The following is a 23364-nucleotide window of genomic DNA, read 5'->3' as shown; positions in this document are numbered from 1 at the left end:
CGACCTCTTTTTTGAACTGTTTTGCAAACCTCTTTTTTCATCTGTTTTACGATCAACAGAAAGATGTGTTCTGACCCAAGAACTACAAAAGCGAAGAGAAAGCAGGGCTAGACTCCCTTCCAAGCGACCTCTTTTTTTAAACTGTTTTACGAACCTTTTTTTTTTAACTGTTTTACGATCAAGAGAAAGATAGTGTCTGACCCAAGAAGTATGAAAGCGAAGAGGAAGCAGGACCAGACTCCCTTCCAGGCGACCTCTTTTTTGAACTGTTTTATGAACCTCTTTTTGGAACTGTTTCACGATCAACAGAAAGATGTTGTCTGACCCAAGAACTACGAAAGCGAAGAGGAAGCAGGACCAGACTCCCCTCCAAGCGACCTCTTTTTTAAACTGTTTTACGAACCTTTTTTTTTTTACTGTTTTACGATCAAGAGAAAGATAGTGTCTGACCCAAGAAGTATGAAAGCGAAGAGGAAGCAGGACCAGACTCCCTTCCAGGCGACATCTTTTTTGAACTCTTTTATGAACCTCTTTTTGGAACTGTTTCACGATCAACAGAAAGATGTTGTCTGACCCAAGAACTACGAAAGCGAAGAGGAAGCAGGACCAGACTCCCCTCCAGGCGACCTCTTTTTTTTAACTGTTTTACGAACTTCTTTTTTGAACTGTTTAATGATCAACAGAAATATATTGTCTGACCCAAGAACTACGAAAGCGAAGAGGAAGCAGAACCAGACTCCCTTCCAGGCGACCTCTTTTTTTAACTGTTTTACGATCAACAGAAAGATATTGTCTGAACCAAGGACTACGAAAGCGAAGAGGAATCAGGACCAGGCTCCCTTCCAGGCGACCTCTTTTTAGAATTGTTTTACGAACCTCTTTTTTGAACTTTTTTACGATCAACAGAAAGATATTGTCTGACCCAAGAACTACGTAAGCCAAGAGGAAGCAGGACCAGACTCCCCTCCCGGCGACCTCTTTTTTTACCTGTTTTAAGAACCTCTTTTTTTAACTGTTTTACGATCAACCGAAATATATTGTCTAACCCAAGAACTACAAAAGCAAAGAGGAAGCAGGACCAGGCTTCCCTCCAGACGACCTCTTTTTTTTAACTGTTTTACGATCAATCGAAAGATATTGTCTAACCCAAGAACCTCAAAAGTGAAAAGGAACCAGGACCAGACGACCTCTTTTTTTGAACAGTTTTACGACCTCTTTTTTTGAAATGGCCTTTTCTGTGAACTGTATACGACCCTCGTCCCTTAGAAGCAGCTGTGACCATGTGGTCAGGGAAGGTCCAAATAAAAGGAGGTGGTGTGCAATCTTTTGGCGGAGTGTGGGCGACACTGTAAGAGGTTACAGGTCCACACGTTTCTCCTCAATTGAGCCAAATTGAATTCTGTCTCTGTTTAATTCCTTGCTTCTTGTCTTGTTTAATAGATGTGATCAGTGTTTGAAGCTGACAATTATAATGTGTTTTTCAGGCCTTGTCGTCCTGCTTGATGCTGGCAGAAGCTCAAATGGTGGTTTGTTCCTCGTGGGACAACAACGTGTGCGTACATTTATATATTTTGCGTCACGCTTGGTAAATCCGCCGCTGACTGACTGGCGTTGTCGTCCCTTCCAGTTATTTCTACTCCATTCCGTACGGGAGGCGCCAGGACACGCTGATGGGACACGACGACGCCGTCAGTGAAGTGTGTTGGTCCGACAACAAGCTCTACACGGCGTCCTGGGATTCTACCGTCAAGGTGGAGGAGGCCGCCGCTGATTGTTTCCCCCTCGTTGTGTAGCAGTGACGTGATTGTGTTGCTGACCACACACAGGTGTGGCAGTGTGATCCCCACGCCTTGTGTGCTCACAAGAGGTCTCACTTTCAACTGCTGGCGGAGCTGGAACACGATTCTGGGGTGAGTTGTTCAACGTGTTTAACAGGAGATATTATATTTATGTCTTTTTAAGTAATCCATCCATCCATCCATTTTCTACCGCTTATTCCCTTTTTTAATTAATCATGATCTGTAATTAATTCATCTAATTAATCTATTTCTTTTAATCTTACCTAAAAAAAAAAGCTTTGTCTACACCAAAAACAAAGCCACATTCAAATGTATACGAGCCCTAAACTCACGTCTGAGGTTTCCTTGAGTTTGTTGATAATATTTGTTGGCTATAATTCATCCCAGTCGCTAACATCGCAACCAAGTTTTGTGTCTCTTGTAAATATTAATGTATGTGTATATATATACACACACATATGTATGTACATATATATGTGTATATATCCATCCATCCATCATCTTCCGCTTATCCGAGATCGGGTCGCGGGGGCAGCAGCCTAAGCAGGGAAGCCCAGACTTCCCTCTCCCCAGCCACTTCGTCTAGCTCTTCCCGGGGGATCCCGAGGCGTTCCCAGGCCAGCCGGGAGACATAGTCTTCCCAACGTGTCCTGGGTCTTCCCCGTGGCCTCCTACCGGTTGGACGTGCCCTAAACACCTCCCTAGGGAGGCGTTCGGGTGGCATCCTGACCAGATGCCCGAACCACCTCATCTGGCTCCTCTCGATGTGGAGGAGCAGCGGCTTTACTTTGAGTTCCTCCCGGATGGCAGAGCTTCTCACCCTATCTCTAAGGGAGAGACCCGCCACACGGCGGAGGAAACTCATTTCGGCCGCTTGTACCTGTGTGTATATTATATATACATATATATGTATATATAATATATATATATATATACATGTGTGTACGTACAGTACATGTGTATAAATATAAATGTATATATATATGTATATATGTGTATTGTATGTATATACATATGTATGTGTATATATACATGTATGTATATATATATATGTACGTTGGTATATATACACATATGTGCCTATATATATGTATATATAAATATATGTGTGTACTGTATGTACATGTATGTAGGTATACATACACCTATGTATATATATATATATGTACGTATATATATATATATATACACACATTTTCTACCGCTTGTCCCTTTGGGGGTCACTGCATGTATTACATATATATGTGTGTATATATATATATATATGTGTGTGTGTGTATATATATATATATATGTATACACGTGTGTATAAATATAAATGTATATATATATATATGTATTTATGTGTATTGTATGTATATACTTATGTATGTATATATGTGTATATACTTATGTATGTATATACATATGTATATATGTGTATATACATATGTATGTATGTATATGTGTACTGTATGTATATACATATGTATGTGAATATATACATGCATGTATATATATATGTGTGTGTGTGTATGTGTATTGTATGTATATACATATGTATGTGTATATATACATGTATGTATATATATATATGTACATTGGTATATATACACGTATGTGCCTATATATATGTATATATATGTATAAATATATGTGTGTACTGTATGTACATGTATGTATATATATGTATATTGGTATACATACACGTATGTATATATATATATATGTATGTGTATATATATATATATATATATATACACACATTTTCTACCGCTTGTCCCTTTGGGGGTCACTGCATGTATTACATATACATGTGTGTATATATATATATATATATATATATATATATGTATATATATATATATATATATATATACACGTGTGTGTACATACAGTACATGTGTATAAATATATATGTATTTATGTGTATTGTATGTATATACTTATTTATGTATGTGTATATACTTATGTATGTATATATGTGTATATACATATGTATGTATGTATGTGTACTGTATGTATATACATATGTATGTGAATATATATATGTATATACATATGTATGTGTATATATACACGTATGTGCCTATATATTTGTATGTATATATATATGTATATATATAAATATGTGTGTACTGTATGTACATGTATGTATTTATATATATGTATGTATACACGTATGTCTATATATATATATATATGTATATATATATATATATACACACACATTTTCTACCGCTTGTCCCTTTGGGGGTCACTGCATGTATTACATATATATGTGTATATATATGTATATATATATATGTATATATATATATATATATATATGTATATATATGTGTGTTTCTGAAAACCTCCGTGATTGTATTAACAGTAGATAGATATTGTACGGAGGATTTATGTCTGCCTGACAGTGTTTATTTTAGGTTCCCCGGCTTATTATTATGTGCCTCCATACAGTGTGGAGCCCCCCCTAAACTAATATCAATCACAATTACAGCAGATAATACACATTTAATTCAAAAATGTATTATATTTATTGTAATAAAACTATAACATTATTTATTAAATCCTTTTATAATTAATTATTATTCTAATGTCCTTTAATAATTGCTGCTCTAATGCATTTAAAAAACAATAATTAATTGAGTCATCCATCCAAAAAAAGTGGACCACAATGTAAGCCACGCCCACTAAAAAAGAAATGTTGTGCAGGCATACCAATGTAGTGTTTGAAAGTGCTGAGTGAGCATTTCTCCAGGCGATCACAAAGTTCTTATGATGTCGTTGCAGGTGAACACCATCTCACTGAGTCCTTCCGGGTCCTTGTTGGTGTCAGGATGCAAAGACGGGGCTGTCACTATTTGGGACAGCAACACTTACAGCACACTGCAGCAGGTGGACTGTCACCTTGGCAACGTGCACCGTGTCTCTTTCAGCCCTGGTGAGTCCTCACTTACATCCCCATTCATCTGATCATTATTCATGAGTATATGAATATATATATATATATATATATATATATATATATATATATATATATATATATATATATAGACGTGTGTGTGTATATATATACACACATATATATGTATGTATACATGTGTGTATTCTGTGTATATATATTTATTTAAATGTGTGTATGTATATATATATATATGGATATATGTATACTGTGTATGTATGTATATATACAAATATATATATATATACATACACGTGTATGTATATATGAATATATATGTACCTATAAATGTGTGTATATATATACGTGTGTATATATGTATGTGCATGTATTTATACACATACATATATGTGTGTATATATATATATATGTGTGTATGCATATATGTATATATATATACATATATGTATATATTTATAAACATATATGCATATATTTATTTACATATATGTATATATTTATACACATATATATATACACATATGTATGTATATATGTGTGTATGTATACACACATATATTTATGTATATATATATATATATATATACAGTATGTGTATGTATACATACATATATGTATACATATATATGGATATGCATATGTAGGTATATATATGTATATACATATATATGTATATATGCATCTATATATACATGTATGTATAAATACATACATACATGTATATATAGATGCATATATGCATAAAAATACATATATGTACATACATACATATATGTATGTACATATATATATATTTATGTATGTACATATATGTTTACATACAAATATGTATATATGCATACATATACACATATATATAAATATATATATATATATATATATATACACATATACATATGTATATAAATACATGTGTATATGTATGTCTGTATATATGTATATACATATATATACACATATATGTGTACGTACATATATGTATTTATATATACATACATGTGTATTTATATATATATGTATGCACATACATGTCTATATACATATGTATGTAAATATATATATTTATGTATGTACATATATACATATGTATCTACACATATGTGTATACATATATGTATGTATATACGAATATGTATATATATGTGTGTATATACACATTTATACATATATATATATATAAGTACATATATGTTTGTATATATATCCATATATACATACATGTGTATGTATACATGTACGCATATTCATGTATATGCATATATACATATGTATGCACATATATTTATGTATGTACATATATACCATATGTATATATAAATATATGTGTGTACTGTATGTACATGTATGTATGTATATGTATGTTGGTATGCATACACGTATGTCTATATATATATAGACATACATATGTATACACATATGCATGTATGTATATGTGTATACATATATGTATGTATATATAAAAATATGAATATATGTATACATGTATGTATATACATATATATGTGTATATATACACATGTATACATGTATATACATATATATGCATGTATATACATATAGATACACATGTGCATAGATAAATACATATAAATGTATATGTACATATATATGTGTGTGTATATATATACACACGTGTATACATATGTATATGTATGTCTGTGTATACGTATATATATACATATATGTGTATATACACATATAAATGTATATATACGTATGTGTGTGTATATATGTGTCTATATTTGTACACAAATACATATACATAGATGTATGCATATATATATATATATATGCATGTATATATACATGTCTTCATATATGTATATATGCGTACTTATACATGTATATGTGCGTATGCATATATATTTATATTTGTGTATGTATATATACATATATGTGTATATATATTCATATACACATATATATATATATATTTATGGAAGTCTGCATATACATACACATCATACATATATATACATATATGTGTATATATACCTATACTGTATTTATACATATAAATGCATGTATATACACAAATGTATACACATTTATGCATATATCTATATACATATGTATATACATATATGTGTGTATATACACATTTATGCATATATGTGTATGTATATATGTATGTACACATGTATGTATATACATGTATATGTATGTCTGTATATATGTGTATACATCTATACATATATATGTATATATATATATATTCATATACACATACATATGTGTGTATATATAAACATATATATATACAAATAGATGTGTATGTTTACATACATATGTATAAACACATACATGTGTATATGTATGTCTGTATATATGTTTTTGTATATGCATACATACTGTATATGTATAAATACATATATTTATATATAAACATATGTATAGATACAGTATATACATATATGTGCATGTATATATACACATATGTATATATATACATACATATATGTATGTATACATGTGTATATATATATATACATGTGTATAGGTATGTCTTTATATATATGTAGGAATATGTATATTTATTTATATATATATATATATGTATGTATATACACGTGTGTCTGTATATATATTTTGTAAGTATAAATATATGTATGTACATATATATACACACACATATATATACATATATACACCCAGACATATGTATGTATACACACATGTATATATACATATATGTATGTATATATTCATAGATATGCATGTATGTATGTGTATGTATATACATTTGTATACATACATATGTATACATATATATGTATACATATATATCCAAACGTGTATATATATACATACGTGTGTGTATGTGTAGACATTTATATGTATACATATATGTATACAAATGTGTGTAAGTATACATATATACACATACATATCTGTAAATACATATATGTATGTTTGTATATATTATATGTGTGTGTATATATACGTATACATGTATATACATACACATATGTATGTGTATATATGTATACATTTAAATAAGTATGTAAGTTTAAATATGCATACTTACATGTATAAATGTACACATACAGTATATATACACACACATATATATATGTTTGTATACATACTGTGTCATTTATATCATGTGTATTACATGATAACTTGACATGATGTTAGTACATTGTGTCTTCAGCCTTTACATGCAGACAGGAAATGAAGAGTTGGTCATAAAAGTGTGTGTGTGTGTGACAGACGGGCTGCATGTGCTGAGTGTGGGAGCAGACAGATGCATGAAGGTGACAGATGTGCACACAGGAATGATGATGTCATCTGTCAGCGCAGAGGAGGAGTTAAGGTAAACTCTGTTCTATATTCACTGTTTTTGTACTCTGCTTACATCATGTCTCTGTGTGTGTCAGGTGTTTCTGCTGGGATGGCAACTGGGTGCTGTGTGGTGGTCAGTCAGGTGACCTCCTGCTGTGGGACTTGATGAGCAACCAGCTCACCTGCAGGATGGCAGCACATGCAGGTAGATGATGACACCTGCTGACACCAGGAGGACTACTAATGTGTGTGTGTGTGTGTGTGTGTGTGTGTGTGTGTATGTACAGGTGCAGTGACGGCCATGTGGATGAATGAGTTGAGTGGCACGGTGGTGACAGGTGGAGAGGACAGACAAGTCATGTACTGGAACATCAACACTTGATCATGTGTGTACTAATAAAGTGAGTAGCAGCATGTGTACAGTAGTATATATATTTACAGTGAATATTATCATCATGTACCTTTACTTCTTACTGTACGCTTGATGATGTCCCCGCCCTGAAGAAGACTGAGAATAAAGATTGTTTTTATATTACAGAAATATGTATTATGTGCAGGAGAGGAAACACACACACACATTATCTCATGCAAAGCAGCCATGTTGGATTTAGTGTTTCGCTGCTTCCTCTTGTTTCTGTGGAGACAAAAACAACAAAAGATGTTCTTCTTCCAAGATGTCATGTCATGTAACATCATGTCATGTCCAGGAACAAACTGAAAGTTACCTTCAATTTGTGGAAATTAGCAAAGGCTTTGAGTAGTTTTGGTGTAGCTGGTTTTTGTCCAAACAGAGTGAGACCTTTTGGCTTCTCCACTTTGGCCACAGGAGCTTTGCCCTTGGTCAGCTTCCTGCAAACACAAGCACACTTCAACCTCACCTTCACCGATGGTGTACTTGTACAACATGTTGGATAACGATGTTCATGTACAACATGTTGAATTACAATGTTCACTAATGATGTGCACTGATGTACTTGTACATGTAGAATAACGTTAACTGATGTACTTGTACAACATGTATATATATATAGAAATATGTATATATACACATAATGTACATGTACAACATGTAGGATAACAATGTACACTGATGTAGTTGTACAACATGTAGGATAATGTTCACTGATGTACTTGTACAACATGTAGAATAATGATGTTCACATGTACTTGTGCAACATGTAGAATAACAATGTGTACTTGTATAACATGTAGAATAATGATGTTCACATGTACTTGTGCAACATGTAGAATAACAATGTTCACTGATGTACTTGTACAACATGTAGAATAATAATGTTCACATGTACTTGTGCAACATGTAGAATAACAATGTTCACTGATGTACTTGTACAACATGTAGAATAATAATGTTCACATGTACTTGTGCAACATGTATAATAACAATGTTCACTGATGTACTTGTACAACATGTAGAATAATAATGTTCACATGTACTTGTACAACATGTAGAATGATGTTCACATGTAAAATGTTCACATGTACTTGTGCAACATGTAGAATAATAATGTTCACATGTACTTGTGCAACATGTAGAATAACAATGTTCACTGATGTACTTGTACAACATGTAGAATAATAATGTTCACATGTACTTGTACAACATGTATAATAACAATGTTCACTGATGTACTTGTACAACATGTAGAATAATAATGTTCACATGTACTTGTACAACATGTAGAATGATGTTCACATGTAAAATGTTCACATGTACTTGTGCAACATGTAGAATAATAATGTTCACATGTACAACATGTAGGATAACAATGTGTACTGATGTACTTGTATAACATGTAGAATAATGATGTTCACATGTACTTGTGCAACATGTAGAATAACGATGTGTACTGATGTACTTGTATAACATGTAGAATAATGATGTTGACATGTATATGTACAACATGTAGAATAATGATGTGTACATAGACTGACCTTCCCTTCCTGGCCAGCACCTTCTGAGACTCAGGATAATGCACCAAGATGTCAAACAGATCCTTCTTCTCCAACACAAAGAGGTTAGCGAAGCCATAAGCTTTGACGTTTGCTGTTCTTCTGTTTCCTCCATCTTTGGCAGACTGCAACAGACTACATATCATACATCATCATTAATACACAACTATGTATATAATGTTCATATGCATTATATACAATACATCATGTAATACACTGAATTTTATGTAATACACATTATCGCGTGTAAAGTGCATGATGTAATGCACATGTTATAATATAAGTAATATAAAATACACAATGTAATGTACATAATGCAATACACATGATAAAAAATACATGATATAATGCACATTACTGAATACATCATTTAATATACATAATGTAAAGTACATAATGCATTGCACATTACTGCATGTAAGGTACATAATGTAATACACATGATATAAAGTACATGATGTAAAATGTTTATATAAAGTACATGTGACGCACATTACTGTATGTAAAGTACATCATTTAATATGCATTTCTGTATTTAAAGTACATTAGTATACATTAAGCAAATTAAATAATGTATTGCACATTACTTTAAGTACATCATGTAATGCAGATGACTAAGTAAATTACATCATTTAATATACTTTATGTAAAGTACATGATGTATTGTATCTTACTGTATGCAAACTACATCATTTAAGATACATTTTGTAAATTCCATGATAAAATGCACATTTATGTATGTAAAGTGTATAATGCAATACACATGGTATAAAGTACATTATGTTTATACACATAATGTAAAGTACATCATGTTTTGAACATTACTGTATGTAAAGTAGATCGATTAATATACATTATCAAAAGTACATGATGTAATGCGCATGATGTAAAATAAAGTACATGTAAAGTAAAAAATGTATAGTACCTGATGTAATACTCATAATATAAAGTACATGCTGTGCATCATTTAATATACATTATGTAAAGTACATAATGTAATGCGCATTACCATATGTAAAGTATATAATGTATTGCACATTACTGTATGTAAAGTACATGATGCAAAACGCATAATATAAAGTACATAATGTAATGTACATAATCCAATACACATGATAAAGTACATAATGTGATGCACACTGCGATGAGGTGGCGACTTGTCCAGGGTGTACCCCGCCTTCCGCCCGACTGTAGCTGAGATAGGCGCCAGCACCCCCCGCAACCCCGAAAGGGAATAAGCGGTAGAAAATGGATGGATGTGATGCACATTACTGTATGAAAAGTAGGTAATGTATTGCACATGATAAAAAGTACATGATGTATATCACATGTAATACACTATATCTTGTGCAATACGTCATTCACTTTACATCCAGTAATGTACATTACATGTTAATTATATGATGTACTTTACATATAGTAGTGTTACTTTATGTAATGTACATGATGCATTGCACATTAATGTAAGTAAATTATATAATGCACATTACTTGATGTAAAGTACACCATTTAATATACATTATGTAAAGTACATTATGTAATGCACATTACTGTATGTAAATACATTATGCAATACAAATGATATAAAGTACATGATGTAAAACAAAATGTACTTTATGGAAAGCACATGGCTAGGTTAAGTACATCATTTAGAATGATGTAAAATGCATAATATAAGGTACATAATGTTATGCATTACATTATGTACTTTGTATTATGCTGTATGTAAAGTACATCATGTATTGCAGAATAATGTAAGTAAAGTACATGATGTAATGCACATGACTTTGTAAAGTAAATCATGTAATGCAAATGACTGTAAAGTACATCATGTAATACACATTACTGTATGTAAAGTACATAATGTAATATAGATGATAAAGTACATGGTGTAAAATACTGTAAAGTATGTAATACACATTACATTATGTAAAATATACATACATATATAAAGTGCATGATGTATTACACATGTATGTAAAGTACATGATCTAATACACAATATAAAGTACATGATGTAATGCACATTACTGCATGTAAAGTACATTAAATATACATTATGTAAAGTACATAATGTAATGCATATTACTGTATGTAAAGTACACCATTTAATACACATTATGTAAAGTACATGATGTAATACACATGATATAAAGTATATAATGTAATGCAAATTTCTGTATGTAAAGTACATCATTTAATATAAAATATGTAAAGTGCATAATGTAATGCACATTACTGTATGTAAAGTACATCATTTAATATAAAATATGTAAAGTGCATAATGTAATGCACATTACTGTATGTAAAGTATATAATGCAATACACATGATATAAAGTACATGATGTAAAACGCATGTACTTTATATAATCTAATGAACATGTAAAGTACATAATGTAATAAACAGTGTATGTGAAGTACATCATTTAATATAGATTATGTAAAGTACATGGTGTCCTGCAAATTACTGTAAATAAAGTATACAATGTATTGCACATAACTGTATATAAAGTGTATAATATATTGCACATAACTGTATAGAAAGTACATAGTGTGCATTACTGCATGTAAAGTACATTATGCAATACAAATGATAAAGTTCATGATGTAACATGTATGATATAAAGTACATTAGTAATGCACCGTATTGCATGTAAAGTACATGAAGTAATGCACATGACTATGTAAAGTACATTAAGTTATGCACATTTCTATATGTAAAGTACATAATTTAACATACATTATGCAAAATACATTGTTGTAATATACATTATGTAAAGTGCATGATGTAATGCGCATTTCTGTATGAAAAGTACATCATGTATATCACATTACTGTATGTTAAGTATATAATGTATTGCACATAACTGTTTATAAAGTGCATAATGTAATGCACATTACTGCATGTAAAGTACATCATGTATTGCACATTACTGGATGTAAAGTACATCATTTAAAGAACATTATGTAAAGTACATGATGTAATGCACATTACTACATGTAAAGTACACTATGCAATACACATGATATAAAGTTCATGATGTAGATCGTATAGTATAAAGTACATTAGTAATGCAAAGCACTGCATGTAAAGTACATCATGTAATGCACATGACCATGCAAAGTACATCATGTATTACACATTACTGTAAGTACATCATGTAAAGTACATGATGTAATGCACATGAATATGTAAAGTACATAATGTATTGCAAAGTACATAATTGTATATACATTATGTAAAGTATATAATTTAATATACATTTTGTAGATTACATGATGTAATGCACATTACTGCATGTAAAGTACATCATGTATTGCACATTACTGTATGTTAAGTAGATCATTTAATATACATGATCAAAAGTACATTATTGTATGTAAAGTACATTAGGTAAAACAGTACATGTAAAGTACAAAATGTATAGTACCTGATGTAATACTCATAATATAAAGTACATGATGTACATAATTTAATATACATTATGTAATGTACATGATGTCATGCGCATTACTGTATGTAAAGTATACAATGTAATGCATATTACTGTATGTAAAGTACATAATGAAATACACATGATGTAAAACGCATAATATGAACTACATAATGTATTGCACATTACTGTATGTATAGTACAGCATGTATTGCTCAGTACTGTAAAGTACATCATGTACTGCACATTGCTGTGTGTAAAGTACATCATTAAATATACATTACGGCTGGTGACTGTTTGGATTCCAAAATTACATGATGTAATGCACATTGCTGTATGTAAAGTACATGATGTAATGTGCATTACATCATGTACATTACATAATGTGTATTACATGATGTACTTTACATACAGTAGTGGTACTTTATGTAACATATATGATGTAATACACATGTTATAATATACATCATGTAAAGTACATGATGCATTGCATATTACTGTATGTAAACTATATCATGTATTGCACATTAATATAAGTAAAGTAAATGATATAATGCACATTACTGGATTTGGAAAGTATATAATATATTGTACATCACTGTATGTAAAGTACATTTTTCAATACACATGATATAAATTACATGATGTAATTCACAGGTAATACACTATATCTTGTGCAATACATCATGCACTTTACATTATGTAATGCATGTACATTACATAATGTGTATTAAGTGATCTACTTTACATACAGTAGTGGTACTTTATGTAACAAACATGATGTAATACACATGTTATTATATACATCATGTAAAGTACATGATGCATTGCACATTACTGTTTGTAAAGTACATCATGTAATATAAATGATATAAAGTACATGGTGTAAAATACAGTAGATGATCTGATGCACATCATGTAGTACACATTATGTAAAATATATGATGTACATAATTAAAAATAAATGATGTATTACACATTACTCTATACAAAGTGCATGATGTATTACACATTATTGTATGTAAAGTACATGATCTAATACACAAAGTGCATGATGAAATGCACATTACTGTATGTAATCTACATGATGTAATACACATGATATAAAGTACATCACGCAAAGTACATAATGTAAAGTACATGATGCAATGCACATTCCTGTATGTAAAGTACATCATTTGATATACATTATGTAAAGTACATGATGTAATGCATAAAGTATATAATGTATTGCACATTACTGTATGTAAAGTACATACTGCATTAGACATGATATAAAGTACATGATGTAAAACACATAATTTAAAGTACATAATGTAATGTATGTAATGTACACAATGTAATGCACATGACTATGTAAAGTACATCATGTAATTGCCCAATAGTGTATGTGAAGTACATCATTTAATATACAGTATGTAAAGTACATGATGCAGTGTACATTTGTGTATGTAAAGTATATCATGTAATGTACATTACTGTATGTAAAGTACATAATGCAATACACATGATGTAAAACAGAATATAAAGTACATAATGTAATGCACAGTACTGCATGTAAAGTACATCATGTATTGCACATGACTTTATGTAAAGTACATGATGTAATTCACATTTCTGCAGGTAAATAACATACATTTTATATAAATTATGTAAATGATGTAATGCACATCATGTACTTTGTATACTTTACTGTATGTAAAGTATACAATGTATTGTACATAACTGTATATAAAGTACATGATGTAAAATGCATAATACAAAGTACATAATGCATTACATTATGTACTTTGCATTATGCTGTACACAAAGTACATGATGTATTGCACATTAATGTAAATAAAGTACATGATGTAATGCACATTACTTTGTAAAGTACATCATGTATTGCACATTAATGTAAGTAAAGTACATTATGTAATGCACATAACTTAGTAAAGTACATGATGTAATGCACATGACTTAGTAAAGTACATCATGTATTGCACATTAATGTAAGTAAAGTACATGATGTAATGCTCATGACTTAGTAAAGTACATCATGTATTGCACATTAATGATGTAATACACATGACTTAGTAAAGTACATTATGTAATGCACATGACTTGGTAAAGTACATCATGCATTGCACATTAATGTAAGTAAAGTACATTATGTAATGCACATGACTTAGTAAAGTACATCATGTATTGCACATTAATGTAAGTAAAGTACATGATGTAGTGCACGACTTTGTAAAGTACATCATGTATTGCACATTAATGTAAGTAAAGTACATTATGTAATGCACATGACTTAGTAAAGTACATCATGTATTGCACATTAATGTAAGTAAAGTACATGATGTAATGCACATGACGTACATCATGTATTGCACATTAATGTAAGTAAAGTACATTATGTAATGCACATGACTTAGTAAAGTACATCATGTATTGCACATTAATGTAAGTAAAGTACATGATGTAATGCACATGACGTACATCATGTATTGCACATTAATGTAAGTAAAGTACATGATGTAATGCACATGACTTTGTAAAGTACATCATGTATTGCACATTAATGATGTAATACACATGACTTAGTAAAGTACATTATGTAATGCACATGACTTGGTAAAGTACATCATGTATTGCACATTAATGTAAGTAAAGTACATTATGTAATGCACATGACTTAGTAAAGTACATCATGTATTGCACATTAATGTAAGTAAAGTACATGATGTAATGCACGACTTTGTAAAGCACATCATGTATTGCACATTAATGTAAGTAAAGTACATGATGTAATGCACATGACTTAGTAAAGTACATCATGTATTGCACATTAATGTAAGTAAAGTACATGATGTAATGCACATGACTTTGTAAAGTACATCATGTATTGCACATTAATGATGTAATACACATGACTTAGTAAAGTACATTATGTAATGCACATGACTTGGTAAAGTACATCATGTATTGCACATTAATGTAAGTAAAGTACATTATGTAATGCACATGACTTAGTAAAGTACATCATGTATTGCACATTAATGTAAGTAAAGTACATGATGTAATGCACGACTTTGTAAAGTACATCATGTATTGCACATTAATGTAAGTAAAGTACATGATGTAATGCACATGACTTTGTAAAGTACATCATGTATTGCACATTAAATTTAAGTAAAGTACATCATGTAATGCACATGACTTTGTAAAGTACATCATGTATTGCACATTAATGTAAGTAAAGTACATGATGTAATGCACATGACTTTGTAAAGTACATCATGTATTGCACATTAAATGTAAGTAAAGTACATCATGTATTGCACATTAATGTAAGTAAAGTACATCATGTAATGCACATGACTTTGTCAAGTACATCATGTAATGCACATTACTGTATGTAAGGTATATAAAGTACATTATGCAATACATATGATATAAAGTTAATGATGTAAAACGTATAATATAAAGTACATTAGTAATGCACGGTACTGCAAATAAAGTACAGGATGTAATGCACATGATTATGTAAAGTACATCATTTAGTATACATCATGTAAAGCACATGATGTAATGGACATGACTATGTAAAGTACATCATGGTATGCACATTTCTGTATGTGAAGTACATCATGCATTGCACATTACTTTAAGTACATCATGTATTACACATTACTGTAAGTACATCATGTAAAGAACATGATGTAATGCACATGACTATGTAAAGTACATCATGTATTGCAAAGTACATAATTTATTATACATTATGTAAAGTATATCATGTAATATACATTTTGTAAATTACATGATGTAATACACACTCTTACATAAAGTATATAATGTAATGCACATTACTGTATGTAAAGTACATAATGCAATACACATGATATAAAGTACATGGTGTTAAACATAATATAAAGTACATAATGTAATGCACATTACTGCATGTAAAGTACATCATGTATTGTACATTACTGTATGTAAAGTAGATAATTTAATATACATTATCAAAAGTACATGATGTAATGCACAGTACTGTATGTAAAGTACATTATGTAAAATACAGTACATGTAAAGTACAAAATGTATAGTACCTGATGTAATACTCATAATATAAAGTACATGATGTGCATCATTTAATATCCATTATGTAATGCACATTTCTGTATGTAAAGTACATCATGTATTGCACATGATGAAAAGTACATGATGTAATTCACATGTAATACACTAAATCTTGTGTAATACATCATGCACTTTACATACATTAGTGGTACTTTATGTAACGTACATGATGTATATACACATGTTATAATATACATCATGTAAAGTACATGATGCATCATGCATTACTGTATGTAAAGTACATCATGCATTGCACATTAATGTAAGTAAACGATATAATAAACGATAGTACATTTTTAATATACATTATGTAAAGTACATTATGTAATGCACATTACTGTATGTAAAGTATATAATGTATTGCACTTTACTGTATGTAAAGTACATTATGCAATACACATGATATAAAGTACATGATGTAATTCACATATCTTGTGTAATACATCATGCACTTTACATACAGTAATGTGCATTACATCATGTACATTACTTAATGTGTATTACATGATCTACTTTACGTAACAAACATGATGTAATACAAATGTTATTATATACATCATGTAAAGTACATGATGCATTGCACATTACTGTTTGTAAAAAACATGTAATATAAATGATATAAAGTACATGGTGTAAAATACTGATAATGATGTAATGCACATCATGTAGTACACATTATGTAAAATATATGATGTACTATACATAATGAAAAATAAATTAAGTAATACACATTACTCTATATATATTATATGAAAAGTACATGATCTAATACACAATACAGTGCATGATGTAATGCCCATGATATAAAGTACATCACGCAAAGTACATAATGTAATGCACATTAATATATGTGATGTATTGAACATTCCTGTATGTAAAGTACATAATGCAGTACACCTGATATAAAGTATGTGATGTAAAAAGGAAAATATAAAGTACATAATGCAAATTGATGTATGTAAAGTACATCATTAAATATACATTACGGCTGGTGATTGTTTGGATTCCAAAAGCACATGATCTAATGCCCATTGCTGTATGTAAAGTACATTATTTAATATACATTATGTAAAGTACATGATGTAATGCACATTTCTGAATGTAAAAGTACATCATGTATTGCACATGATAAAAAGTACATGATGTAATTCACATGTAATACACTACATCTTGTGCAATACATCATGCACTTTACATCCAGTAATGTGCATTACAAAATGTGTATTACATGATGTACTTTACATAGAGTAGTGGTACTTTATGTAACATACATGATGTAATACACATGTTATAATATACATCATGTAAAGTACATTATGCATTGCATATTACTGTATGTATACTACATCATGTATTGCACATTAATTTAAGTAAAGTACATGATATAATGCACATTACTGGATGTAAAGTACATATTTTAATATACATTTGGAAAGTATATAATGTATTGTATATACAGTAGTGATACTTTATGTAACGTACATGTTGTAATACACATGTTATAATATACATCATGTAAAGTACATGAAGCATTGCACATTACTGTTTGTAAAGTACATCATGTAATATAAATGATATAAAGTACATGGTGTAAATTATGTAATTCACACCTTGTAGTACACATTATGTAAAATATATGATGTACTATACATAATGAAAAATAAATTATGTATTGCACATTATTCTATATAAAGTGCATGATGTATTACACATTATTGTATGTGAAGTACATACAATACACATCATATAAAGTACATGATGTAATGCACATTCGTGTATGTAAAGTACATCATTTAATATACATGATGTAAAGTACATGATGTAATACACATGATATAAAGTACATGTCATGCAAATTTCTGTATGTAAAGTACATCATTTAATATAAATGATGTAAAGTACATAATGTAATGCACATTACTGTATGTAAAGTACATAATGCAATACACATGATATAAAGTACATGATGTAAAAAGTATACTATAAAGTACATCACGCTAAGTACATAATGTAAAGTACATGATGTAATGCACATTCCTGTATGTAAAGTACATCATTTAATATACATTATGTAAAGTACATGATGTAATGCACATTACTGTATGTAAAGTACATCATTTAATATACATTATGTAAAGCACATGACGTAATGCACATTACTGTATGTAAAGTACATCATTTAATATACATTATGTAAAGTACATGATGTAATGTATGTAAAGTACATAATGCAATACACATGGTATAAAGTATGTGATGTAAAATGCATGATGTAAAGTACATAATGTAATGCACATTGCTGTATGTAAAGAACATGATGTAATGCACATTTCTGTATGTAAAGTACATCATTTAATATACATTATCTGCAGTACATGATGTAATACACATTATATAAATTATATAATGTATTGCAAATTACTGTATGTAACGTTTATAATGTATTGCACATGATATAAAGTATACGATGTAAAACGCATAACATAAAGTACATGATGTAATGTACATTAATGTATGTAAAGTACACAATGTAATGCACATGACTATGTAAAATACATCATGTAATTGCACAACAGTGTATGTGAAGTACATCATTTAATATAAATTATGTAAAGTACATGGTGTCTTGCACATTACTGTAAGTAAAGTATATAATGTATTGCACATAACTGTATATAAAGTACATGATGTGACTTTGTAACATACATCATTAAATTGCACCTTACTGGATGTAAAGCACGTCATTTAATATACATTAGGTAAAGTACATGATGTAATGCACGTTAAGTACATCATGTATTGCACAGTATTTTACGTAAAGGACATAATGCAATACACATGATATGAAGTACATGTTGTAAAACAGAATATAAAGTACATAATGTAATGCACAGTACTGCATGTGAAGTACATCATGTATTGCACATTACTCTATGTAAAGTACATAATGCAATACATATGATATAAAGTATGTGATGTAAAACAAACAATATAAAGTACATAATGTAATGCACATTGCTGTATGTAAAGTACATGATGTAATACACATGATATAAACTACATAATGCAATGAACATTTTTGTGAAGTACATGATGTACTACCCATGATATGACGTACATGATATAATGCACATTTCTGTATGTAAAGTACACCATTTAATATACATTATGTGAAGTACATGATGTAAAACACATTATATAAAGTATATAATGTATTGCACATTACTACTGTATGTAAAGTATATAATGTATTGCACATTACTGTCTGTAAAGTACATAATACAATACACATGACATAAAGTACATGATGTAAAACGCATAATATGAACTATATAATGTAAAGCACATTACTGTATGTATAGTACAGCATGTATTGCTCATTACTGTAAAGTACATCATGTACTGCACATTACTGTATTTAAAGTACATCATTAAATATACATTACGGCTGGTGATTGTTTCGATTCCAAAAGTACATGATGTAATGCACATTGCTGTATGTAAAGTACATTATTTAATATACATTATGTAAAGTACATGATGTAATTCACATGTAATACACTATCTCTTGTGCAATACATCATGCACTTTACATCCAGTAATGTGCATTACATTGTACATTACATAATGTGTATTACATGATGTACTTTACATACAGTAATGGTACTTTATGTAATGTACATGATGTAATACACATGTTATAATATACATCATGTAAAGTACATGATGCATTTGCACATTACTGTTTGTAAAGTATATCATGTAATATAAAGTACATGGTGTAAAATACTGTAAATGATGTAATGCACATCATGTAGTACACATTATGTAAAATATATGATGTACTATACATGATTAAAAATGTATTATGTATTGCACATTACTATAAAGTGCATGATGTATTACACATTATTGTATGTAAAGTACATGATCTTATACACATATAAAGTGCATGATTTGATGCACATGATATAAAGTACATCACGCAAAGTACATAATGTAAAGTACATGATGTAATGCACATTCCTGTATGTAAAGTACATCATTTAATATACATTATGTAAAGTACATGATGTAATGCACATTACTGTATGTAAAGTACATAATGCAATACACGATATAAAGTATGTGATGTAAAATGCATAATATAAAGTACATAATGTAATGCATATTGCTGTATGTAAAGTACATGATGTAATGCACATTTCTGTATGTAAAGTACATCATTTAATATACATTATGCGGAGTACATGATGTAATACACATTATATAAAGTATATAATGTATTGCACATTACTGTATGTAAAGTATATAATGCAATACACATGATATAAAGTACATGATGTAAAACGCATAACTTAAAGTACATAATGTAATGTACATTAATGTATGTAAAGTACACAATGTAATGCACATGACTATGTAAAATACATCATGTAATTTTTAATATATATACATATATACATGATAAATTTAATATACAGTATGTAAAGTACATGATGTAATGCACATTAATGCATGTAAAATACATTATTTAATATACATTATGTAAAGTACATAGTGTCTTGCGCATTACTGTAAGTATATAATGTAGTGAACATTACTGCATGCAAAGTACATGATGTAATGCACATTAATGCATTTAAAGTACCTTATTTGATAAACATTATGTAAAGTACTTAGTGTCTTGCACATTACTGTAAGTAATGTATATAATGTAATGCACATGACTATGTAAAGTACACCATGTATTGCACCTTACTGGATGTAAATTACATCATTTAATATACATTATGTAAATTACATTATGTAAAGTACATTATGCAATACACTTCATATCGTACATGATGTAAAACAGAATATAAAGTACATAATGTAATGCACAGTACTGCATGTAAAGTACATCATGTATTGCACATTACTTTATGTAAAGTACATCATCTAAAGTACATAATGTAATGCACATGACTATGTAAAGTACATTATTTAATATACATTATGTAAAGTACATGATGTAATGCACATTTCTGTATGTAAAGTACATACATTTTATATACATTTGTAAAAGTACTTTATGTAATGCACATTACTGTATGTAAAGTATATAATGTATTGTACATGACTGTATATAAAGTACATAATGTAAAACGCATAATACAAAGTACATAATGCATTACATTATGTACTTTGTATTATGCTGTATGTAAAATACACCATGTATTGCACATTAATGTAAGTAAAGGACATGATGTAATGCACATGACTCTGTAAAGTACATCATGTATTGCACATTAATGTAAGTAAAGTACATGATGTAATACACATTTTATAATATACATCATGTAAAGTACATGATGCATTGCACATTATTGTATGTAAAGTACATCATGTAATGCACAGTCCTGTATGTAAAGTATATAATTTAATATATATTATGTGAAGTACATGATGTATTGCACATTACTGTATGTAAAGTACATAGTACAATACACATGATATAAAGTATGTAATGTAAAACGCATAATATAAAGTACATACTATAATGCACATTACTGTATGTAAAGTACATCATTTAATATACATTATGTGAAGTACTGCATGTAAAGCACATTACTGTTTGTGCAACTGTTTGTTTTGCTTTGCTGACCATCAACCAAAGTACATGATGGAATACACATGATATAAAGAACATGATGTAATGCACATTTCTGTATGTAAAGTACATCATTTAATATACATTATATGAAGTACATGATGTAATACATATGATATAAAGTATATAATGTATTGCACATTACTGTATGTAAAGTACAAGCAATACACATGATATAAAGTACA

General features: G+C 29.5%; 2 protein-coding genes across 7 annotated transcripts in view; one reads left to right on the top strand and one right to left on the bottom strand.

Moving 5' to 3' along the window:
* Positions 1 to 8520, top strand: part of nsmaf (neutral sphingomyelinase (N-SMase) activation associated factor) — a 55764-nt gene extending 47244 nt beyond the window's left edge. For all 5 annotated transcript variants that reach the window (XM_061922288.1, XM_061922289.1, XM_061922290.1 and 2 more), the window contains 7 exons: positions 1485 to 1552; positions 1628 to 1751; positions 1827 to 1910; positions 4575 to 4725; positions 7921 to 8023; positions 8088 to 8197; positions 8280 to 8520. In XM_061922288.1, the coding sequence (XP_061778272.1) occupies positions 1485 to 1552; positions 1628 to 1751; positions 1827 to 1910; positions 4575 to 4725; positions 7921 to 8023; positions 8088 to 8197; positions 8280 to 8374 (735 nt within the window). In that variant the 3' untranslated portion in view covers positions 8375 to 8520. The remainder of the gene's footprint in view (positions 1 to 1484; positions 1553 to 1627; positions 1752 to 1826; positions 1911 to 4574; positions 4726 to 7920; positions 8024 to 8087; positions 8198 to 8279) is intronic.
* LOC133569738 (cyclic nucleotide-gated cation channel beta-3-like) overlaps positions 8409 to 23364 on the bottom strand; it is a 45774-nt gene continuing 30818 nt past the window's right edge. The window contains exons 16-19 of one of the 2 annotated variants that reach the window (XM_061922294.1): positions 9946 to 10098; positions 8718 to 8841; positions 8570 to 8626; positions 8409 to 8500 (exon numbers count right to left, since the gene is read on the bottom strand). In XM_061922294.1, coding sequence (XP_061778278.1) covers positions 8600 to 8626; positions 8718 to 8841; positions 9946 to 10098 — 304 coding nt within the window. In that variant the 3' untranslated portion in view covers positions 8409 to 8500; positions 8570 to 8599. Of the gene's footprint in view, positions 8501 to 8569; positions 8627 to 8717; positions 8842 to 9945; positions 10099 to 23364 lie in introns of those variants that run through there. The other variant, XR_009809869.1, reaches the window with a different exon arrangement.

Source organism: Nerophis ophidion, linkage group LG15 (genome assembly GCF_033978795.1).
Source record: "Nerophis ophidion isolate RoL-2023_Sa linkage group LG15, RoL_Noph_v1.0, whole genome shotgun sequence".
NCBI classification, from domain to species: Eukaryota; Metazoa; Chordata; class Actinopteri; order Syngnathiformes; family Syngnathidae; genus Nerophis; species Nerophis ophidion.
Note: the sequence above shows the minus strand (reverse complement) of the source record. Positions and strands in the feature narration are given on the sequence as shown.